General features: G+C 35.4%; 1 protein-coding gene across 1 annotated transcript; it reads right to left on the reverse strand.

Moving 5' to 3' along the window:
• Positions 1-18,365: 18,365 nt before the first annotated feature.
• On the reverse strand, positions 18,366-22,824 carry LOC104455616 (receptor-like protein 33). Its single transcript, XM_039317842.1, has 4 exons — positions 22,548-22,824; positions 22,317-22,403; positions 20,397-20,598; positions 18,366-18,462 (listed from the first exon to the last, which is right to left on the reverse strand). The coding sequence occupies exons 1-4, from the start codon at positions 22,822-22,824 to the stop codon at positions 18,366-18,368; spliced, it is 663 nt and encodes a 220-aa protein (XP_039173776.1).
• Positions 22,825-25,442: the final 2,618 nt, after the last annotated feature.

The following is a 25,442-nucleotide window of genomic DNA, read 5'->3' on the forward strand; positions in this document are numbered from 1 at the left end:
CGCATGTATATAGTTGGTAAGCTGTGCAAATAAATGATGGTAAATTATTTGAACGATTGGAATTTGAAAATAATTAAACGATGGTTAATTATGGCTCAAGAAAAAGTTGGTTATTTCCTATCAGAACTAGTAAATTTAACATCTTGCTAACCTTAAGAAATAACTTTGTAAAGTATTGGAAGGTTGGTAATTGCAAACAATCAGATGACATTTGTAATATGATTTAAACAAGAGTTGGTAATTTCCTAGAAGAGTTAACATATTTACTAGTTCGTATGCTCTTGCTAACATCGTTTTTAGTTACAATCAAACAAATGTTGGTAATAAAGTTAAAATTATTAAAATTAGTTGGTAACTTAACCCGCAAAACTTGATATATCACCCAAATCAAATCAAGACTGGTAGTTTTGGATAAGATTTAGTAATTTTGAAGCGCCAATAACTTTTACAACAAATCTAAACAATAAAATATTGAAGCAATCACTAATTTTGAAACAATTTAATAAATGTTGATAAGTGGACTCAAATAAGACTCGGTAATTTTCTATAAAAAATTGGTAACATTAACACATTGGTAAATGATGTAAATAATGTTAATAAATTATTAAAATAAGTAATTTAAGACAATCTAGTAACTGTTGGTACTTTCGTAAAAGTGTTGGTAATTTACTAATGTGTTATCAACTGAACAAGTTGCCGATCAAAATTTAATTGCTAATGTGTTTGGTAGTTGTCATGCTTTTCACATGTTACCGGCATGAAACATTGTTCCAATTTTTACCCTACCAGAATGATAGACTCATCCGATTTTGGCTCACATAATCAGGCTCATTTCACATATGACATATACATTTTCTTGGACAAAAGCAAGAGTTTTTTTATTTTATTTTATTTAATAACCAGAGAGAGAGAGAGAGAGAGAAACGTTGGAGAATAATGAGCACAACATCTTTGTTACTTGAAACTTCAATAGCAATCTTCCATCATGAAGAAAGGAACCATTAGCTCCATAGCAGTTGTAGTGGAGCACGTTCGTAATTGGATAATCAATTTGTACTTTTATGTAGGGTGTTACCTGCGAGTCTGCGACTCATAAGTGCAAAGACAAATGCTAGAAACGATTAGCAAAATCTACCAACAAAATAAGTGAGTATGAGAAAAAAGCAGATATGAATCATATGAGAGAGATTTTACTTACTAAATAACCTCTTATTTGTGTAGCTAAGATTGAAAAGCTATCTCACAACAAAGCATCGTAATCATCCTTGATATAGACAATGTTTCGATTATCCTTCCCACCGCACGGTCTGAGGTTTATAAGGCCGAATGAATCGATTCCCATGAGTCCATGTTCAAAAATCTTATTAGAATGGGCGTATCCAGAGTGGGCCGTGCGAACTATTTGAATATGAAAATTTCGTCTGCATCTGGACCAAAGGCCCCTTTCCTTTATCCTTTTTTGCTAATTTGTTCTTTTGTTCGTTACTCATTATTCATTACGAATTAATCTTAGTAAATTATTAAAGCAATTGCTTTATTGTAATTAATGTTGAAAAGTGGACTCGAAATAAAAGTTGGTAATTTTCCATTTGTGACAATATGCTAACAGTTTGTATTTTTGTAAATGTGTCAGTAACTTATCTATGTGTTATCGCTAAATAAGTTATTAGTTAAAATTTTGTTGCTAATGTGTTTCAATAGTTATCGATGCTTTTCACATGTTACTAGCATGAAACATTGTTCCGATCTTAACTCTCCGGAATTGTAGACTTGTCCACTTTCGGCTTATAATTATGTCATTTTACACTAAAACATGTACTTATTAATAGAACAAAAGCAAGATAATTTTTTTTAACCAATTAGAAAGAAAGAGAGAAATGTTGGAGAACGAAGAGCATAAACTTCTGTATTACTTCTTAAAGCTTCAATAGCAATCTTCCTCAATGAAAAAGAGACAGTTGCATTGACCCATGTCTTCAAAATTGGATAAGTTAATATGTAATTTCATACAAGGTGTCATTTACGATGGGAGAAGCACCAAAAAGCTCTAAATTTATCGCACTGGTAAAAATTTAGTCATAAACCTTTCAATTAAACTAATTTAATTTTAAACATTTTCACATTAGTACTAATTTAGTTCATCCGGCCAATTTTGGTTGGTCGGCATTGACGTGGATACCGGGCCGGTGTCGGTTGTCCAATGCTAACAAGGCAAATTTTTTAATTTTTTTTAATTTTTTTTAATTTTCTTTTTTCTCTTCTTCCTCCTTGGACTTTCCCCACTGTGGCCGATGAGGCTGGGTGAGGGCCTTGAAGCCCTCGTTGGCTACTAGCAAGGTAGTAGCTAGGAGAGGCTAGCCTCTATTGTAGCCTTAGGCGAGGTGCAGTAGCCCTAGGCGAGGTTCGTGACCGTTGCTTGCTCACTGGCCCTGCCCAAAGTGGCCAACGAGCCTTGCGAAGCCTCACCAACCATTGCAAGGAAAATCCAAGGAGGAAGAAAGAAAAAAAAGAATAAAAAATAAAACAAAAAAGAAAAATAAAAATAAAAAAATTAATAAAAAATTCGAAAAAAATTATTTAAAAAATTGCCAAGTTAGCGTTGGCCGAATGACCGCGTTTACGCCCAGCGCTAACTAGCCTAAATTGATCGAATGGACTAAATTGGTATGAATATAAAAATATTTAGAATTGAATTGATACCAATGTAATAGGTTTATGACTTTTTTGGTATTTTTACCCACTTACGACTAGGAATGTCAAAAAAGGCCGGCCTAACTTGATTTGAAAATTAAGGGCATTTTGGGGTTAGGCCTTAGAATTTTTCGGGTAAGGGTCTAAATACATGGGCATGTATTTGATTCCCTCCATTTCCGAACAATTATCATGGCCGTTCATATCAGGCGATTGAATTTTGTTCTTCGAGTTGTCTATTCGGATATCGTGTTTGCCAAGTTTGCTTGCCAAGTTTGCATGGCATGTTGTTAGGTTCAGCTGAGTTTACCCCGGCATGGAAGGAAAGGCCGGAAATGAAGCCCTGCCTTGTTGGGATTTCGTCTTTGTTTCTGCGGAAGTTCTTTAGACTTTGGAATCTCTCTGTTTAATCTGCATGAAGCGGGCAATTGTGCTTAGAAGAGGGTTTTAGCCGTTGATGGGTTCCCTATAAATTGCTCTGTTTCGTGCTACTTTTATTATTTCCGCGTGCAATACCAGAATGTTAAATTCTCGTCTGTGTTCATTTGCTGGTCTTTCTCCGTATAGAGGTGTGCTGCTTCATTTGCTTGACTTGCCTAATGCTTCTTCGTTCGGAGCTTTTGGGGTTTGCTTGATAGCTTTGAGTGGGGTTTCTGAGAGGTAGATTGAACATGGCAATTTAGATGCATGGTCTTGAATCGAATATCAAGGAGAATGCAGAATGTTTTGCTGGTCTTTTAGGTTGATTTTCTTTCAATCACTCTTTCAGAGATTGTTGGTATTTTAAATAAATTTTGCCCAATCTAAAGCTACTTTTAAACTGCATTACTACAATTGTTGATTATTTGATGCCCATTATTGGGCACGTTGATAGCTCAATCTGCTATTTGTCCTGCCTTACTCTTTTCCTTGACTTTGACTTGACACTCTCTTGATTTATTAGCTTGTTGCTGTCTGTGATTTTTTTTTTCCAGAACAAGAAGGAAAGGAAGAAGGTGAGGGAGGTCAGGATTCTGAAGAAGCACCCTGAAACATTGAAGGAGCAGATTGAGAAGCTGCGGATGATGATAAGTGTTGAAATTGTTGATTTTCTTCTATCTAAGTTGGATTTCGTATTTTGCAGGTATTGAGTAGGTTGTCCTTGGTTGTGGCATCAACAGATCAGTCAGCTGCAGCTACAAGTGTGTGGTCCAAGCCGGAACAAAGGAGATCACTGCTAAGGTATGCAGAACTTGGGAGCTAACCTTACACCATGTTGAGAAAACTACTATTTGGTTTTGAAGTTGACAGAACTTTCATTCTCTTATTCTTATTCTTATTCTTATTCTTGTTCTGAGGAATATTGGACTTATGTGTTATATCATGGAATGCTGTCAAAGTTTATTTTACATCAAAAGTCTTTTTCACTTTGACCAAGATCTAGACTGAACCAAGTCTAAAATGAAGACACAATCAAATTCAGTTCTATTGATCTTCCAACTAGGATTTAGTATGATCAAGACATGTTTGGCTTTCTAGCGAAGAATCTCACTTATCTTTTCTAAATATATTAATGAAATCAATCACGGATTGATGAAATCAATTTTGAAGATAAGTTCCTTTTTATGAAGCATCTACTCATAAAAACCTATATTCTAATTGTATGGGCGACTAGGATCATTGGATTTTCACCTCAATCTTCAAACGACTACAAGATTTCCTTAACTGATTCTGTCCAACGGATTAATTGAAAGAAATTCCACTAGAAATTGCCAACGGTTAGAAATGCATGGAGGAGTATTTAAGGAGGTCATTCGGTTCATTTGAGAGTGAGTGTGAGAATTAAAATTCCAAAGTCTGAAGTTACCAAATCACTTGTTCTTCATCAATTGCGCTTACAACTGTACTCAAAGAGAGAAAAACACAAAGGAGTGACTTAGTGAGAGAGAAAGAAACTCTTCACTGAGTGATCGTACTCAAATCGCTGTAATTCTCTTTTGATTTCATAGTGGAATCCAGCCAGAAGGTTGTCAGCGTGGGAGAGTGAACGTAGGCTTAATCTAAACCGAACCACTATAAATTATGTGTTCAATTTTCTCTTTCCTTAACTCATTTAATTTGGTTGTTGTGATATTTTCTGTGTCCTGCTAATTTCAAAATATCTTATTTGAGTTTGAATTGAACTTAGAAGTATGATGTTAATCATACTTTGTTTGAGAAAATAACTTTAATTGATTTTATTGGCCAAATTTGTCTTTACACCTATTCACCCCCTCTAGGTAGTAATACTAGTACTTTCAATTGGTATCAGAGCCACAGTGCTTATTTTATTGAAGTGTTTTTACTTCTAAGCTAAAGTTTTTCTATGGCTAGTATCTTAGCTCCAGGATTGGTTTAAGGACAGAGTAACACCAGACCACCTTATTTTGATGGAAAAGAGTACAATGTGTGGAAAAACAAAATGAAGGCATTCCTAAGATCCAGAGATCCTCTAGAATGGGATGTTGTTGAAAGATGAATCAATTCAAATGCAGCATCAGCTTCAGAAAAAGGAAAAGAAGTGATAGAAAAAGATGCTGAAGAATCTATTCAAGCTGAAGTTACCAAGAGATAGGCTCTTGATGCTAAAGCTATTTATTCTTTATACTGTGCATTGTCTCCTATTGAATATAAAAGAATCTCTTTATGTGAAACAACAAAAGAAGTTTGGGACAGGCTTCACATCACCTATGAAGGGACTGACCATATGAAGGAGACAAAGATAAACATTCTACTTGGACAATATGAGTCTTTTAGAATGAAACCTGGAGAGTTTATTAGTGACATGTTCAACCACTTCACAGAAATTGTAAATGGCTTAGCCTATCAAGGTCAACCAATTTCAGGACTAATGAAGGTCAACAAATTACTACATGGACTTTCAAATGACTAGAATCATGTGAAGACTTTAATTAAAGAGACTCAAAGGATCATGTCTCTTTCTGTTGATGAATTGATAGGATTGCTTCAATCGTATGAAGTAGAGTAGATCAATGATGAGGAAGATCCAAAAGGTAAGAAATCAATTGCAATAAAGTCTGATGTTGATTCTGATGACACAGATACAGACGATGACATGGATGACAAGGAATTGGCCCTGATGATAAAGAAATTTAGAAAATTGAATAAGAAAGGAAGAAGACTGAATTGGAAGAAGCAGAGCAAGCAAAGTTCCAAAAAAGACTAATGGAAGATGTTGAAACAAAGAAATATGTAATATGCTTTGACTGCAAGAAAAAGGGACACATCAAGCCTAACTGTCCCTTGCTGAAAAAGAAGAAAGGGAAGTATAAGAAAACTCTCAAAGCAAAAACCTGGAGTGACATTGAATGTGAGGAAAGCAAAGAGGAATTTGCAAATATCTACTTGATGGCTCACTCAGAATCAAACTCAGATTCAGAATTAGACACATATTCAAATTCTGACAAGGAAATCAAGGTAAGTCACTTAGAAATTCATGTTAAGGTTTTCTAAGTATATAGATGAACTTTGCCTCAATCTCAAATCTTCTCTTAAAAGGATTTCCAAACTGAAAAATGAAAATTCTAAGCTCAAGCAACAGGATGATTTTTGAAAAGAAAAGTTTGAAAATCTAAAAAGTGATTTTGATAGTCTGAAAGAAAATGCTGACTCTCTCTCTCTCTCTCTCTCTCTCTCTCTCTCTCTCTCAAGGGAAAATGTCAGTTTCAAAAAGGAAATTTCAGATATTTTAAAAAGGTTTTCCAAAGGATCAAAAAAGTTAAAGAAAATTCTTTTAGCTCAAATACCCTATATTAATAAATCTGGTTTGGGAATGAATAACGAAATGACTTCTCTAATTGATTTTCGCAAAGTGAAAGAAAGACTCAGACAAAGACCTCCAAAATCTTTTTACAAAAATATTTTTCAATTTTTTTTTTGTAAAATTTGTTGGCCGGAGTACTCTCAGATATTCTAGTTGTAATAGCTCAAAACATTTTGAGAATGAATGTCCTAAAGTTTGAAGACTTGTTAAGAATAATTGGACAAAGGTTGTTTTTAACACTAACTCTCCTGGACCCAAGAAAATTTGAGTACCAACGAAAACTTGAGATCTCCTTCTGACTGCAGGTCATTATGAAAAGAAAAAGCAAATGGTACTTGGATAGTGGTTGTTCTAGGTATATGACAGGAGACTCAAGCAGTTTCGTAAAGCTTGAAAGACAAAAAGGAGGAAATGTCTCTTTTGGTGGGAACAACAAAGGAAAGATTATTGGATTTGGAATAGTGAATATTGGAATAATCATCAACAACGTTTCACTAGTAAAATGCTTAAATTATAATCTTTTGAGCATAAGTTAGCTGAGCGATACATGTTTTAGAATCAATTTTCAAGAAGATATTTGCTCTGAGTCAGTCGAACTCTGTCACAATCCTTTATTAGGAGAAGGTATGGCAACATTTATCTTTTGGACATAAGTCCAGAGAGATCATAGTGCCTCTTTTCTATTAAAGATGAAGCAAATCTTTAACATCGTAAACTTAGACATGTGAATATGAAACATATTGTCAAATTTTCTTCTAAGAAGCCAGTTCAAGGTCTTCCCAAAATGGCTTATAAAAGTCTGAATTGTGTACCCTGTGTATTTTGGGAAAACAAGTCAGAAGTTCCTTTAACCAATAAATCAAGTTTCTACCAATTGTGTTTTGTAGCTTCTTCATATGAATCTTTTTGGACCAACAAGAATTCAGAGTATTGGTGGAAAGAAATATTGTCTAGTAATTGTGGATGATTATTCAAGATTCACTTGGGTCTTCTTCTTAGCAAGTAAGTCTGAAACTTTTACTTACTTTTCAAAGTTTGCCAAGAAAGTTCAGAACGAGAAATGTTATGTTATCTCAAGCATAAAGACTAATTATGGAGGAGAATTTGAAAATCAAGACTTTGCAAAATTTTGTGATGAGTTTGGTCTTCAACATATTTTCTCCTCTCCATATACTCCAAAACAAAATGGAGTTGTGAAAATGAATAATAGATCGTTATAGGAGATAGCCAGAACTCTACTGATAGAAAGTAAAATCTCTTATCGTGATTGGGTAGAAGCAGTTTCAACTGCCTATTATATAATTAACAGGGTATTTTTAAGGCCAGTCTTAGAGAAGACTCCTATGAAGTATATAAAGAGAAGAAGCCAAACATCTCCTAATTTTAGGTATTTGGCTGTAAGTGTTTCATCTTGAAGAATGCAAATGATCGAGCTGGAAAATTTGAAGAAACATCATATGAAGGAATATTTCTTGGATACTTTACATCAAGTAAAACTTATAGAGTTTTCAACAAGAATACTCAGTCTGTTGAAGAATCTATGAATGTCATATTTCCGGAAAGTATTCAAATTCAACCAGATCAGACTCAACTTGAAGAGTTTGAACCAGTTTCAAACCTAATAAAATCTGATTCCCCAAGAGAACGTCAATCTTCTAAAGATCAAGGTCAAGCAAAACAGGAGTAAGAAGATTGGAAGGAAACAGATGATCGGCAGATTTCAACAGAACATGATAAACGGAATAATAACTGGAAGCACAAATCAAGTCATCCCAAAGAGCTCATTATTAGCAATATAGAAGAAGGAATTCGCACCGGATCCAAGGCAAAAGAAAATTCCAGTGCAATAGCACTTATTTCAGAAATATAATCAAAAGGAGTAGAAGAAGCATTGTCTGATGAAAGCTGGATAGAAGCTATGTAGGAAGAACTCAAATAATTCAGTATTAACAACGTCTGGGAGCTAGTTCCTAAACCAAAAGGTAAATCGGTGATTGGAATAAAGTGGGTTTTTAGGAACAAGATGGATGAAAAGTACCTAAAAACAAAGCAAGGCTTGTTGCAAAAGGATACACAATGGAGGAAGGAATAGACTATGATGAGACTTATGCACCTATAGCCAAGTTAGAAACAATTAGACTACTACTTGCATATACATGTTTTCATAATTTTAGGTTATTCCAGATGGGCGTCAAGAGTGTTTTCCTTAATGGTTTTATATAATAAGAAGTCTATGTGGAACAACCCCCAGGATTTGAAGATCCTAGAAAACTAGACTTGGTCTACAGAATGAAGAAGGCATTATATGGTCTGAAACAGACACCTCAAGCTTGGTATGAGAGGCTGAGTAAGTTTTTGATAAATAATGGTTTTGAGAAAGGGAAGGTTTACACAGCCTTGTTTATCAAAAAGGAAGAAAAATATATCCTACTCGTTCAAATATTTGTAGATGAAATAATCTTTAGATCCACTAATGAAAATTTGTGCAAGAAGTTTTCAAAGTCTATGTAGGAAGAATTTGAAATGAGTATGATGGGAGAGTTAACTTTCTTTTTGGGTTTACAAGTCAAACAATCGAAGAAAGGAACATTCATTCATCAAAAGAAATATGCTAGAGATGTTATCAAGAAATTTGGAATGGAAAACTGCAAGAAAAAAGACTCTCATGCAAGTTCTTCAAAGCTTGACAAAGATGAAGGTCAAAGAAAGTCAACCAAAAGCAATACATAAGCATAATTGATTCTCTTCTTTATCTAACTGCTTCTAGACCAAATATTTTATTCAGTGTGTGTATTTATGCTAGATTTCAATATGATCCCAAAGAGTCACACCTTATTGCTGTTAAACATATTAGAGAAATCCCTTATGATGTTTTGAAAATGACAAAATAAATCAAATGCTACTAACGTGTTTAATGATTGAGTGATAGACTATGTATATGATAGAACATTGTAAATGATATTATAAAAGTCTATACTTGGAAGAACCAGAAGATAGACTCTATGCTGAAACTAAACTTATTTAGACTGTATTAAGACCTTAAGGCTAAATATGTTCAGAAGTAGAATATGTTCAAACTCACGTCTAGGTTGTAAAGTCTACTTTAGACAGAACGAGACACGCGTTCAGAACATAACAGATTTAGAACGAAGCATGTTCAGAATGAGACAACCTAACAGAACATAACACAAGCCCAAAATATATAATGGCTAATGACCTGGTTTGGATTTCACATCAAGATAGATTTGATTGAATCAATCTAATTGATTGACAATTGAATCTTGAAAACAAGAAATTTCTATATGAAGAAGCTCTACTTATGGAAACCAAGATTCTGTTTGTATGGGTGATCAAAATCAATTTGGGATTCTACTTCTATTACTCAACGGCTACTAAATCTTCTAAATACAAATCTGTCCAATGGATATAGATTGGAAGACGATCCTCTAGATACTGTCCAACGGCTAATTTGGAAGTGGAGGAGTATATAAGGAGATCAAGGACTGATGAGCAACTAAGAGACGGGGCGTAGAATTTATAATTTCAAAGTGTGAGCGACCTTCGATCATACACTTGTCTTTGTGAGCTTAAACGTTTGTGACCGTGAGAGAAATACCAAAAGAGTGACTTAGTGAGATAGTGTGATCTACCACTAAATGTTTTCACTCAAAGTTGTAATCTTTTGTTGATCACATAGTGGAATCTAGCTAGAAGGCTGTTAGCGTGGGAGAGTGGACGTAGGCTTGATCTTAGCCGAACCACTATTAATTCCATGTGCAACATTCTCTTTCCTTAACTCTTCTTATTTAAGTCTGCTGCATACTTACAGGTTATTTCATAAGCCTGTTCCATCGCATAACAGATTCTAAATATCTACCAGAAGTCTGGTAGCTCGCTTATCAAACTATGATCCTTATTCATACTTTGATCGCAACTTATTTTATTCCGCATTGATTTGTCAAAATTTCTTTTGAACACCTATTCACCCCACTCTAAGTGTTCGTACTAGCACTTTCAATTGGTATCAGAGCAATGTAATTATGGAGATGAAGGTAGCAAAAGAATCTAGCAAGTTTGAGCTGCAAATAAGATGAATGTATTACATGATATTTTTGCAAGGATTGTTATCTGTTATACAAGAATTTGCAGGTAGCAAAAGAATCTTCCATATGGATTTTGGAAAGATCGATTTGAAAATTATGGAGATTCTATACTATTTTCTAGAGGCTCAAAGATTCTCTTCATTGTGCAAGTTTTCGCAAATATTGTCATGATGATAGGGGAGAACGTGAATCAAAAGAAAACAATTGTGATCACCTCAAAAGGCAATAAATTGGGCAGGCGGGGGGGGAGCATTGATCAATTATGGAAAAAATCTTGTTGAATTGATCATGATCTTGATTATTATGGAAGGAAGGAAAAGATAAATGTGACAGAACTTGTTAAGTTCTAAAAAAATCTGGTTAGTGCATCTTTTATTACCTTTTGTCATTAACAAATCTCTTATTTAACTTATTGTTTTATTATGACAAAAGGGTAAGTGAATTTTATAATGCATCCGTGATTTTTATTGGATATTTACTGATATATATGATTGAAGTGAGCTTTATTACATATCTTTGATATTCGATTTACTTTATAAAAGCTAATTATTATTATTATTTTGAAATTGTGTTTTGCAAGATATTTGTTATCATTTTATATTCTCTACGTGATACTATTTCTATTGTTATTGCTTTTTGATTATGACAAAAACGGGGAGAGGATATAACTATGCATATGTGTTGATTGGTTGATATTATTTATTGCATAATATTGAGCTATGATTATTTTTCTATATATTGTTATGCTCAATCTATTTGCTATCTTTTGCTATATTTTGATTTGAATTACATTATTCTTTAAGATTGCCTTGATTTTTAAAAATGTGATTACACATCTGCATATTTAGATATTGTTTCGTCATCATAAAAAATGGGGAGATTGTTAGGGAAATCCCTTATGATGTTTTGAAGATGACAAAATAAATCAAAGGCTATAAACATGTTTAATAGTTGAGTGATAGATTATGCAAATGATAGAACGTTGTAAATGATATTATCAAAGTCTATACTTGGAAGAATCGGAAGATAGATTCTATGCTAAAGCTAAACTTATTCAGACTGTGTCCAGATCTTAAGGCTAAATATGTTCAGAAGAGAGTATGTTCAGACTCATGTCCAGGTTGTAAAGTCTATTTTAGACAAAATGAGACACAAGTCCAGAACGTGACAAGGTCTCGAACGAGACACAAGTTCAGAACGTAACAAATTTAGAACGAAGCATGTTCAGAATGAGACAACCTGATAGAACGTAACACAAGCCCAAAATATATAACGGCTAGTGATCTGGTTTGGATTTCACATCAAGATAGATTTGATTGAATCAATATAATTGATTGACAGTTGGATTTTGAAGACAAGAACTTTCTATACGAAGAAGCTCTACTTATGAAAACCAAAATTCTATTTGTATGGGCGATCGGAATCAATTTGGGATTCTATTTCTATCACTCAACAGCTACTAAATCTTCTAGATACAGATCTGTCCAATAGGTATAGATTGGAAGACGAGCATCTAGATACTGTCTAACGGATAGTTTGAAAGTGAAGGAGTATATAAGGAGATCAAGAACCAATAAGCAAGTAAGAGACAGAGCGTAGAATTTATAATTCCAAAGTGTGAGCGACCTTTGATCATACACTTGTCTTCGTGAGCTTAAACGTTTGTGACCGTGAGAGAAATACCAAAATAGTGACTTAGTGAGATAGTGTGATCTATCACTAAGTGTTTGCACTCAAAGTTGTAATCTCTTGTTGATCGCATAATGGAATCCAACCAGAAGGCTATTAGCGTGAGAGAGTGGGCGTAGGCTTGATTTAAATTGAACCACTATAAATTTTGTGTGCAACATTCTCTTTCATTAACTCTTATTTAAGTCTGTTGCATACTTACAAGTTATTTCAGAAGTCTGTTCCATCGCATAACAAATTCTAAACATTTACCAGAAGTCTAGTAGCTCGCTTATCAAACTCTAATCCTTATTCAGACTTTTATCACAACTTATTTTACTTTACCCAAAAAAAAATTATTTTATTTTGTATTTATTTGTCAAGATTTCTTTTGAACACTTATTCACCCCCCTCTAGGTGTTCGTATTAGCACTTTCAAAACGTATTATAAAATATATTGCGACTTATCCAAAACTAGGTCTATGGTATCCAAAAAGATGACACTTTACTTTACTTGGTTACTCTGATGTTGATCTGGCTAGTTGTAAAGTTGACAGGAAAAGTACTTGGGGACATGTTAACTGCTAGAACAAATGTTAGTGTCTTGGTTTTCAAGAAAGCATAATACCGTGGCTCTTTCAATAGCAAACGTAGAGTATGTTGTTCTTGGAAATTGTTCACAAATTATGTGAATTAGACAACAACTAAGAGATTTTGGAATAGAAGAATCATGCACTGAAATTAGATGTGACAATACAAGTGCTATTAATCTTACTAAAAATCCAATTCTCCACTCAAGAGCAAATCACATCGAAATTTGTCATCACTTCATTAGAGACCATGTTTAAAATGGCAAGATCAATGTTCAGTTCATTGATTCGAATAATCAACTAGCAGATATTTTTACTAAACCTTTGGAGAAAGGCTTATTTGAGTCCATTCGTGAAAAGCTGAACATCACTCTTCCATCTAACTAAAGTCTATGTTTATGCAGACTCGACAGATCAACATAAAGTATTTGCATATGTTTGAAAATCCTCCAGACTCAAGTAGTTATAATTTAAAATTTTGGCGCATAAGTTTCTTTCCAAAATGAACAAGTATGTTTATTTTTAATTTACCGCTTGCCTTTTTATTTTAGGAAATTGTAATTTCCTTGCCGATTTTTCGAATATTTATAATTGGCAATTTTCTTTTTGAATTTTTTGAAAAGGCACTCTCCTTTATGACGGTTCAATTGCCTTATTTCAATTTCTTTAAATCTCTCAAAATCTTCCTTACGTTTGCAGTTGTTTTCAAACCCTAACTCTCAAACCCTCATCTCTCTTGAATCCTCTCTCAAACTCTCTGCATATTTCCTACTCAATCCTACACAAACATGTCATCAAAGTCCTCCAAGTCTGCTTCAATGTCGTTCCAAAGGAAATCCTCTCGCATTGCTAGTCGCGAGCCTCGGAATGTTCCTAAAAGACCAACACATTTTGATCTTACCGGAAAAGATTCACCTCGAAGTTCTCCTCACCGTTCTACAGATGAAGAAGTTACTCAAGATGCAACCCCCATTTCAGTGAGAAGGCCTGAGGTACTTCTTAAACACTATAAATTTTTGAAGAAGGGAGGAAGCCCTATGGACTTCATAAGTAACTTTCTAAAAATAAAGTGGCTATGGGAATGAAACCCTATTTTTGCAAGCCATGGAACGGTTAGGATTAGTAGAACCTGGAACTACAGAAAATGAGTTTTCAAACTTTGAATTTGATCCACATTTTGGGTCGGAAAATCAGCCAGAAAACAAAGATGATGATTAAAGGATCTTTAAGAATTTCCAACCCAAGATTTGAGTTGCGGTTGAAATCCCCCGGAGAAAAGACGAAACTGTTTCGTTCAAAAGATCATAAGAAAGTTCTTGCTAAAATGCTGAACTGAGGAGTTATCAATCCTCAAATTGTGGATTTTGACTTCCTGAATTCCATCAAGGTTAACTTAAAGAGAAAGTTTGCCAAACTTCAGTTGGAGAAGTTCTGTGTAGAAACATCAGAGGCATACCCTGAATTAACAACATACTTTTAATCTAATCTGTTTGTTTTGGACCCCACTCATATTTAGTTTACTATGTGTGACAGAGTTTTTGATGTAGATGTGAATCTCTTGGCTGACTTGTTGGGCATAGAAAGGAGTGGATTCTTGCCTATTAATGTGTCTAAAGCGCAGGCCACAAGGTTTCTAGTACGTGACAGGATTCCTAGTGACAATATTACTTACTCTAGAATGCCTGCTTCGAATATCTTGCTACACAAGATAGTTATCAATTGCATCAGACCCAAGGCAGCCTCAAAAACTGATGTATCCAGATTTGAAGCAAAGATGATATGGGCGATCTACAATGGTGTCACTTTTTCACTCCCTCACACCATCATTCTGCATATGTACAAAATAGCCATGAAAGAAAAAGGATAATTGCCATACTCTGCATTGATAACCAAACTCTTCAGACACTTCTAGATACAACCACCATCTTAGCTTTGCTCCAAAACACTTGCTCCAATGCAAATTGGACTAAAGATGATCTCAAAAATGCGATTGAAAGATCTCTTTGGAGCACTAGATCGTTTAAAGAAAGAATCTACTAGCAAAATCAAGCAAGGATATGCTGCTGAGAAGAAACGCAAGGGAAAGAGTGTTGTTTCGAAGTCACCAAAGAAGAAAAGATCTATCCTTCTATAGGATGAAGAGGAGGAATATGATGATTTGACAATCTCTGCCATGACCTTGTGTAATCTTCAAGGTTTTGTTGGGTCAAAAGAAGATGAAGATGAAAGTGAGAAGGAATTGGAAGAAGAGAGTGATGCCAAAGACACTGAAGTGAAAGAGACTGACAATGATGACTCAGATGGAGATGCTGGAGTGAACCTAGAACAGGAGGAGACTGACAAGGAAGGAGAAGATACTAGGGAAGTTGATACCCCATAAATTGAGGAGACTGCAACTAATAAGCAAACTCGTGTTGGAAAAGAAAATGTTCAAGAGGAAGAAATTACCTCTCAGCTGAAGGCACCAAAACGGGGAGTAGGTGAGAAAACTCCTATTGTTGAACCTACTGCTAGTGATGGCATTAGTCGATCCCCTCCAGATGCTGAAGATGTATTCACATCTCATTTTCCTGAAGTCTCACCTGAAGGTCTAGAGAAAGGAACTACTTTTCAGGGGGAGCAATAAACTACACACGTTCAGGTTTATGTTCCTTCACTTTTGGATACTCCACAAGTACAATACGCTAAGGCTAGTACCCAAAAAGAACCGGAAGCCAACTATCCTCGGATAGTAGAACTCCTCTTGGAGATTAAGGCATAGCAATATGCTATGGAGTTTGAAATTTAAAAGTTACATGCTGCTCTTGGATCTACCTCAGAATTCCTTACTGGCAAGGTACGATCTCTTGACACTCAGGTTCAAACTTTGAATCAGTAGGTTTCACAGATTGTGGCAAAAGTGGAGGCTGTTTATCATCAATGCCAAGATAAGCTTGAGAAGACCGTGCAGTCTTTGGAGGATTTCCAACTTGTTCGTGTTCCTAGACATCCCTGATCATTTTCAACTCAACCTCTTTTTACAACTCATTGACTTTATCTTTTTACCACTGACAAAAAGGGGTAGAGTTTGTGTAGATTTAAATCTTTTGGCTTTGGTAGATTGAATCTTTTGTGGTTTAGTTTGTGCGGATTTAAATCTTTTGGCTTTTGGCAGATTGTATCTCGTGGTTGTGTTTTGAACTTGAACTTGTGGTGTTTGAGCTTGTGTTTGAACTTTAATTGGTATTGGCATGTGTTTTGTAATTCTAATGAGACTGATGTATTTTATGGATGCAAACTACTATATTATTCATATGCTCTTTATCATGTGCCACTAAATAATGTGCTGCTAAAGTGTTGTTTTGCAGGTTATAATTTATTATTAAATCTGCATGAAAGTTTTGTCACCATAAAAATGGGGAGATTGTTGAGAAAACTCTTATTTGTTTTTGAAATTGACAAAACTTTCATTCTCTTATTCTTATTCTTGTTCTGAGGAATATTGGACTTATGTGTTATATCATGGAATGCTGTCAAAGTCTATTTTACATCAGAAGTCTTTCCCACTTTGACGAAGATCCAGACTGAACCAAGTCTAGAATGAAGACATAGTCAAACTTAGGTTTATTGATCTTCCAACTAGGATTCAGTACGATCAAGACATATTTGTCTTTCTAGCGGAGAATCTCACTTATCTTTTCTAAATATATTGATGAAATCAATCACGGATTGATGAAATCAATTTCGAAGACAAGTTCCTTTTTGGGAAGCATCTACTCATGGAAACCTACATTTTGATTGTATGGACGACCAAGATCATCGGATTTTCACATCAATCTTCAAACGGCTACAAGATTTCCTTCATTGATTCTGTCCAACGGATTGATTAGAAGAATTTCCTCTGGAAATTGCCAAAGGTTAGAAAGGCATGGAGGAGTATTTAAGGAGGTCATTTGGTTCATTTGAGATTGAGCGTGAGAATTAAAATTCCAAAGCCTGAAGTTACCAAATCACTTGTTCTTCATCGATTGCACTTACAACTGTACTCAAAGAGAGAAAAACACAAATGAGTGACTTAGTGAGAGAGAAATAAACTCTTCACTAAGTGATCGTACTCAAATCTCTATAATTCTCTTTTGATTTCATAGTGGAATCCAGCCAGAAGGCTGTCAACGTGGGAGAGTGGACATAGACTTAATCTAAGCCGAACCACTATAAATTATGTGTTCAATTTTCTCTTTCCTTAACTCCTTTAATTTGGTTGTTGTGATATTTTTCTGTGTCCTGCTAATTTCAAAATATCTTATTTGAGTCTGAATTGAACTTAGAAGTCTAATGTTAATCAGACCTTATTTGAGAAAATAACTTTTATTGCTTTTATTGGCCAAATTTGTCTTTACACCTATTCACCCCCTCTCTAGGTGGTAATACTAGCACTTTCACACCAGAAAACTGACATTTGATAATGGCATCTTTAGGCAAGTGAGGTTACAAGCGAAGAGCCATAATAGTGTTTTTTTTTTTTGGAGTGATGGACAATATTGACGATGTTTGTTCGTCTCGGCAGGTGCTAGACTATCCTTTGCAGCAGTGGCGGTGTTTGGTTGGATCTTTGGACAGGAATTCGCCAGCCATTCGTTTCAACTCTATCGATTGGATACCATGGCTGCGAATGTCAAGTTCCTGGAGTGGTAGACGAACAAACTTGAAACGTTCATTTTGCTTCCTTTGAATAAAACGAGATGGAGATGTCAATTGTGGATGTTTCTGTGGCTACATCTTTTGAAATCGTTTGGTTTAGACTTCCAGAATATTGGCTTTGCTGATTTATATCATGACAAGTTGCTTGTTTTTATGGAGACAGTCTTGTGAAAGCCTGTTATAAATTGACATGCCATTGATGATGTCATAAAAACTATGATAAAATATTTATGACGTAAGAGTACATGATCAAGTAGCAACTAAGTTCAGAACTTTTGGTTGGGCGTTCTGATAAATTTGTAGACTTAACAACACATAGAAGTTTAAGAAACGAGAAAAAGAGTGAAAGGAGCATAGGCAACAACACTAAGTTGTCCCTTAGTTGAGGTGTTTGATGCTTAAACTCATAAGCCATTGTGAAAATATGCTCATCTTAAAAATATAAAAGAAAAAGAACTCGAAACCCATACTGGACTAGCTCACCCCAATCGCTCGGGTTATTTGCCATTTGGGTCTCAAGTCTAGCAGGGTCAAGTGCATTCCTATAGTATTTCAGGTTGGGTCGGGTATCATGGAAATCTAGTCCGGCTTGACCCATTGACATCCCTACCTGCGACTGACAAATGTGAGAACAAGTGGCAAAAACAATTAGCAACATCTATCAACAAAATAAATGAGTATGAGAAAAAGAAAATATGAATATATATATATATATATATATATGCGTGTATAACTTACTAAATAACTTCTTATTTGCGTAGTTGAAATTGAAAAGCTCTCTTGAACCAAAGCATGATAATTAACCTCCCAATCGATAATTTTTTGATAATCCTATCCACTGTTCGAAAATGGGAGATCCTCCAAGATCGATTGAGATGTAATATGCCGCAGAATCCCATAAGCGCCATTGCGAAGCCCGATCCCAATCCTGAATAAAACCAATTAACGACAAAGTCGCTTTCATTAGATTCATCTTCGCTTGAATTGTGATCATATTGTCTCTCCGTTTCATTATGCTCATCTCCTGGACAAACTTTCAAAAGAGGAGCTCCGCAAAGTCCATTGTTGCCGCGATAAACAGATTGATTTTCTAGAGTGCTTAGATGATTGCCTGATGGAATGGGACCAGATAAATTGTTGAACGAAAAATTCATACAACTTAGAAAGTCTAAATTGGATATGCTAGGAGGGATTTCACCCGATAACTTGTTATTGGATAGATCAAGTGATTCCAAATATCTCAAGTTGTCAATATCTGAAGGGATTTTTCCAATCAACTTATTTTGGGAGAGGTTCAAATTTTGAAGTCGAGCAAGCCTAGTTAGCCCTTCTGGTATTTGTCCTTCTAAGGTATTGCTTGAAAGGTCAATGGAAAATAAATATTGGAGAGAGCTGGTGAATTCTAGGTTTGTTCCTTTTATACTTACCATAATAGGAATCTTAAGCATGTCTTCCACATATGAAGTATCAACGGAATCAGCCCACATTAGGGAGAAGTTGCTAAAACAAGGAGGAATGACTCCAGAAAGGTTGTTATAGGCTAGGCTTAGATATTGGAGTTTATGAAGTTGACATAGCCATAAAGGAATGTCCCCATTAAAGTAATTTCTACTAAGATCGATTACCCCAAATTGTCTAGAACTGAATGCAGGTATTCTGCCAGTAAATAGATTGTCACTAAGATCAAGAATTGCCAAATCTTGCCTTAGTAAACATTTTGGAAGCACTCCATTCAAGCCATTTTTATGTAGGCCTAGAACTTCCAAATACTCCAAATCGCATAGAGAGCTTGGAATCTGACCATTTAACTTGTTGTCTCCCAATGTAATCCATCGCAAAGAATTTAGCGACATCCCCAAACATCGCGGAAGTCTCCCAGACAGTTGATTCTTAGAGAGATCAAGATATAACAATTCATGTGACATGCATAATGAATTCCGAATGTCACCACTGAGGTTATTTGCAGAGAGTGAAACCAATTTTAATTGTGGCATCTTTTTTCCAATAATTTTAGATATGTTGCCTCTGAGCATATTGCTTGAGAGATCTAAAAATTCAATATTAGATAAAATGTCAGGTAACCAATGGGGAACTTCACCTGAGATGCCGGCATTTAACATGCACAAATTCAAAATGTTCCTCTGAGTTCGAAGCCAGTTTGGGAATTTCGGTCCCACATTGCAACTTGACAAGTCAATGACTTTTATTTGGAAAGGAGGAACCCAAGATGTGCTAACGTTTATAACAAGCTTGTTCGACCATAAAACCAATTGGGTCAAGCTAGTGAGATTTGCAAGGTGAAGTTCGTTAACAACTCCATCCAATCGATTATTACTAAAGTCCATCAGCTCTAGATTGGATAGCTGCCCAATACTTTCTGGAATGTTCCCACTCAGATTGTTAGAAGAGAGGTCCAAAAGTCTCAGAGATGATAATTGACCAACGGTAGAAGGAATAGGACCTGAAATCGAGTAATGTTAAAGTGAAAGGAATTTGAGAACTTTAATGAATAACAATTCATATAACATGCATACTAAATTTGGAATGTCACCACTAAATTATTTGCATAAAGTGACACCAACTTTAATTGTAGCATCTTTTTCCAATAATTTCATAAATATGTTACCTCTGAGCATGTTGCCTAAGAGATCTAACAATTCAATGGTAGATATAACGTTAGGTAGCCAATGGGGAACTTCACCTGAGATGCTAGCATTTGACATGTACAACTCCAAAATGTTCCTCTGAGTTTGCAACCAGCTTAGGAATTCCGGTCCCACTTTGCAACTTGATACGTCGATGATTTTTATTTGGAAAGGGGGAACCCAAGATGCGCTAACATTTATAACAAGCTGGTTTGACCGTAAACTCAACTGGGTTAAGTTGGTGAGGTTTACCAAGTGAAGTTCATTAACAACTCCATCCAATCGATTATTACCAAAGTCCATCAACTCTAGATTGGATAGTCGCCCAATACTTCCAGGAATGTTTCCACTCAAATTGTTATAAGAGAGGTCCAAATGTCTCAGAGATGATAATTGACCGATGGTAGAAGGAATAGGACCTGAAATCGAGTAATGTGAAAGAAAAAGGAATTTGAGAACTTTAATGAATAACAATTCATATAACATGCATAATGAATTTGGAATGTCACCACTGAGGTTATTTGTAGAAAGTGAAACTGACTTTAATTGTGGCATCTTTTGTCCAATAGTTCGGAAAATGTTACCTCTCAGCATATTGCCCAAGAGATCTAACAACTCAATATTAGATATGATGTTAGGTAGCTAATGGAGAATTTCACCTGAGATGCTAGCATTTGACATGGACAACCCCAAAATGTTCCTCTGAGTTCGAAGCCAATTTGGGAATTTTGGTCCCACATTGCAACTTGACAAGTCAATGATTTTTATTTGGAAAGGAGGAACCCAAGATGCGCTAACATCTGCAACAAGCTCATTCGACCATAAAATCAACTGTGTCAAGCTGGTGAGATTTGCCAAGTGAAGTTCGTTAACAACTCCATCCAATCGATTATTACTAAAGTCCATCAGCTCTAGATTGGATAGCCACCCAATACTTTTTGGAATGTTCCCACTCAAATTGTTAGAAGAGAGGTCCAAATATCTCAAAGATGATAATTGACCGATGGTAGAAGGAATAGGACCTGAAATCGAGTGATGTGAAAGCAAAAGGAATCTAAGAACTTTAAATGAATAACAATTCATAGAACATGCATAATGAATTTGGAATGTCACCGCTAACGTTGTTTGCAGAAAGTGACACCAACTTTAATTGTAGCATCTTTTTTCAATAATTTATGACATCTTAATTCTAACCATATTGCAATTCAATATAAATACAACGTTAGGTAGCAAATGAGGAACCTCACCTGAGATGCTAGCATTTGACATGTACAACTCCAAAATATTCCTTTGAGTTTGTAGCCAGCTGGGGAATTTTGGTCCCACTTTGCAACTTGATAAGTCGATGATTTTTATTTGGAAAGGAGGAACCCAAGATGCGCTAACACTTATAACAAGCTGGTTCGATCGTAAACTCAATTGGGTTAAGTTGGTGAGGTTTGCCAAGTGAAGTTCATTAAAAACTCCATCCAATCGATTATTACCAAAGTCCATTAACTCTAGATTGGATAGTCGCCCAATACTTTCTAGAATGTTCCCACTCAAATTGTTATAAGAGAGGTCCAAATGTCTCAGAGATAATAATTGACCGACAATAAAAGGAATAGGACCTGAAATCAAGTAATGTGAAAGCAAATGGAATTTGAGAACTTTAATATATCAACAATTCATATAACATGTATATAACATACATAATGAATTTGGAATGTCACCATTGAGGTTATTTGCAAAAAGTGACCAATTTTAATTGTGGCATCTTTTTTTCCAATAATTTGGAAATTGTTACCTTTGAGCACATTGCTTGATAGATCTAACAATTCAATATTAGATATAACGTTAGGTAACCAATAAGGAACTTCACCTGAGATGCTAGCATTTGACATGTACAACACCGAAATGTTCCTTTGAGTTCGAAGCCAATTTGGAAATTCTGGACCCACTTTACAACTTGAAAAGTCAATGAATATTATTTGGAAAGGAGGAACCCAAGATGCACTAACATTTATAACAAGCTCATTCGATCGTAAACTCAACTGGGTCAAGCTGGTGAGATTTGCCAAGTGAAGTTCGTTAACAACTCCATGCAATCGATTATTACCAAAGTGCATCAACTTTAGATTGCAAAGCTGTCCAATACTTTCTGGAATGTTCCCGCTCAAATTGTTATAAGAGAGGTCCAAATATCTCAGAGAAGATAATTGACCGATGGTAGAAGGAATAGAACCTGAAATTGAGTTATGTGAAAAAGAAAGGAATTCAAAATGTTTGAAATTGCCACATTGATTGGGTAGATGACCACTAAAATTATTGTTCCCGACTCTTAGATACTTTAGACGCCTCAATTCACTAAGAGCAAGATCTATCTTACCTCCCAGACTGCGACCAATTAGATCAAGCTCCAAGACATTAGTAGTCTTGTGACTGCATTTGACTCCTTCCCACTCACAACAATGCTCACCGGTCCACGATGACAAATTTCTCAAAGGATCGATGAGATCCTGCTTGAACTTCAGAAGAGCTTCCCTCTCGGTGCCAATGCAGCTTACATTTGTTAAGGCATAGGAATGACAGCATTTCAAGCCTTCAAAGACAAAGAGTGCATGCAAGAGCGTCGGCACGAAGTTAGTGTAGAAGTAGGACGCCATTGTGCTTTAAAATGAACCTGAGAACTTCCTTTTATAATGGCAAAGCGACGCTTCCTTCAAGAAATATGATCTTTTTAATTCACAAAAAATGTAGAAAAAGAAATAAGGAGGAAATTAACGTCTTTTCTGAGTCCATTCTCTGATCGCTAGCCACCAAAGGTGACTTAGAAGATTCCAAGTCGCGCGTTGCAAGGCGCGTTAAATGGTCAAGAAAGCACGCAAAGTTTGGTTTGGGGCCCCACCAAAGAAAACTTTGGCTGAAAGCGGCCGTAGACTTTGGAAACCTTCGTACAGAAATGTTATGGGACTTTAAAAACAAAAATCCAAATTATTATCAAACACGCGATGTTAATTAATTTAAATTTTGAATGTGGAAAACTATGTGGATTGCACGTGAATTACTTTGATATTTTGAATGTGAAGACTATATGAGTAACTATAGACTATATGTAATGTTCATTTTCTAAATTGGTTCCAGCTCAAGCTTGGTACTTGCTAGTGCCTCAAGCTTTTCAAGAGTTCAACTTCCCACCAATAATTGTTAGAGACGTCAAGGAATTTAAGCTGTTCATTAATTTTTAGAATGTCCGACCCAAAACTTAAGTTGCTTTAATTTGAATAAAGAGCGCAAAAACTCGTGGAATTTGATACACGATGTGGACACGTATGTGAAATAAAATCAAGTAGAAGGTGGCTTCGATATCATATAAGGGAGTTAACGCGAAAGCATGGAAAGAAATCACGTGTATAAAAATTTTCAACAATTTTCAATGTTGGTTTTGGGGACGTGCCTTGGAGAAGACTTCAATGATGGCCGGCAACCTTCATTGGCCACTGGGCGAGGGCTGACGACCTCCGCCGGCCACTATAGAGGCTATGCACCGATGGAGAGAAATAAGAAAAAGGAAAAAATAAAGAAAATAAAAACAGAAATTTTTTTAAAAAAAAAAAAATTAAAAATTAAAATAATTGTAAAAATTATTTACGTTAGTGTTGGTTGTACCATATAAGACGGCCGAAAGCATGTGTATAAAAAATTTCAACATTTTTCAATGTTGATTTTGGGGACGTGCCTTGAGAATACTTTCAATGATGGCCGGCAACCTTCATTGGCCACTAGGCAAGGGCCGGCAACCTCCGCCGGCCACTATTGAGGTTGTACACCGACGGAGGGAAATAAGAAAAAGGAAAAAGAAAATAAAATAAAATCAGAAAAAATTAAAATAATTGTAAAAATTGTTTACATTAGTGTCGTTCATGCCACATAAGATGGCCAGCATGCAAGTTGGCAATTTCAAGCGAAAATTGGCCTTAGGACTACATTGTGAATTATCAAAATGTTTAGAACTAAATTGGTCAAATCAAAAGATTTGGAATCGAATTGGCATTTGTACAACAGATTTAAAATATTTTCGATCAATTTCCCAAAAGCTAGTGTAGAATGCCATAGTTCCTCGCAATTTCCCAACTAGGGTTTTGACGAATACATAAGTGCTAGCTTTGGGTCAAACGGATCTCTTGGCTTGATTCACAAGGAAAAGGCACTCAATCTTTTCCATATCCTAAAGCACGATTCAATCCTTCCAAGTCAATGCCCCCCATGACCCGTCCGGTCAAGCCATTAAGTACAATGAGACTTCAAAGTCTTCATGTCGTTTATTATTTTGCACTTTCAACAGTCTAATTACAACGTATTTTATCCGACAATGTAGAAAATTTCTATTTGCAACCAAATTGTAAGTTGAGATGGAAAGTCCAATAAAGAATCTATAGGACCAATTGACAAGCAATATAAGACAATATTTCAACACATTCTTTCACTTACAAGCCGGATTAGGAGCAACATGTGAAATTTGACTGATGAGGATGGAGACGCATATACAAAGGAGATAGCACTAGCCATTAGGTTACATGAATATAAGGAGCATACGCGACACATTGTCAAGCAATGTGGACGATATTTCAACAATTGTTCTTACGATTGTGCATATCATTTTTTATACATGTCAGTCGATAAAGCAATCCAATAGTCATGCCAAGACTAATGCCATCTACGACATATCCTAATTAGTGATGATAACTTGATTTTCACATGCATCACACAATTTGTGGAGCATGTCCAAAAAAGCCCTTTTCAAACAAGGGACCTCATAAATTGCTCTATGAGATCAATCTCTATACTAATAACAAAAGAGCGCACACCATGTGCGTGAAAAAAGAACAAAACTTAAATCATGTAAAGAAGGTACTATATTTATGGATTTAAGTATCTTTAGAATATAAATTCACATTATTATTAAATGCACAATGTTAATTAAATTCAAATTTTGAATGTGAAGACTATATATGGATTGCACGTAAATTACTTTGATATTTTGAATGTGAAGACTATATGAGTAACCGTAGACTGTATGTTATTATCATTTTCTAACTTGGTTCCAGCTCAAGCTTAGTAATTGCTAGTGCCTCAAGTTTTTCAAGAGTTCAACTTCCCACCAATAATTGTCAGAGACATCAACAAATTTAAGCTGTTCATTAATTTTTAGAATGTCCAACCAAAACTTAAGTTGCTTTAATGTGAATAAAGAGCGCATAAACTCGTGGATTTGGATTGCACG

This window comes from Eucalyptus grandis, chromosome 7, assembly GCF_016545825.1.
Source record: "Eucalyptus grandis isolate ANBG69807.140 chromosome 7, ASM1654582v1, whole genome shotgun sequence".
Taxonomy (NCBI): domain Eukaryota; kingdom Viridiplantae; phylum Streptophyta; class Magnoliopsida; order Myrtales; family Myrtaceae; genus Eucalyptus; species Eucalyptus grandis.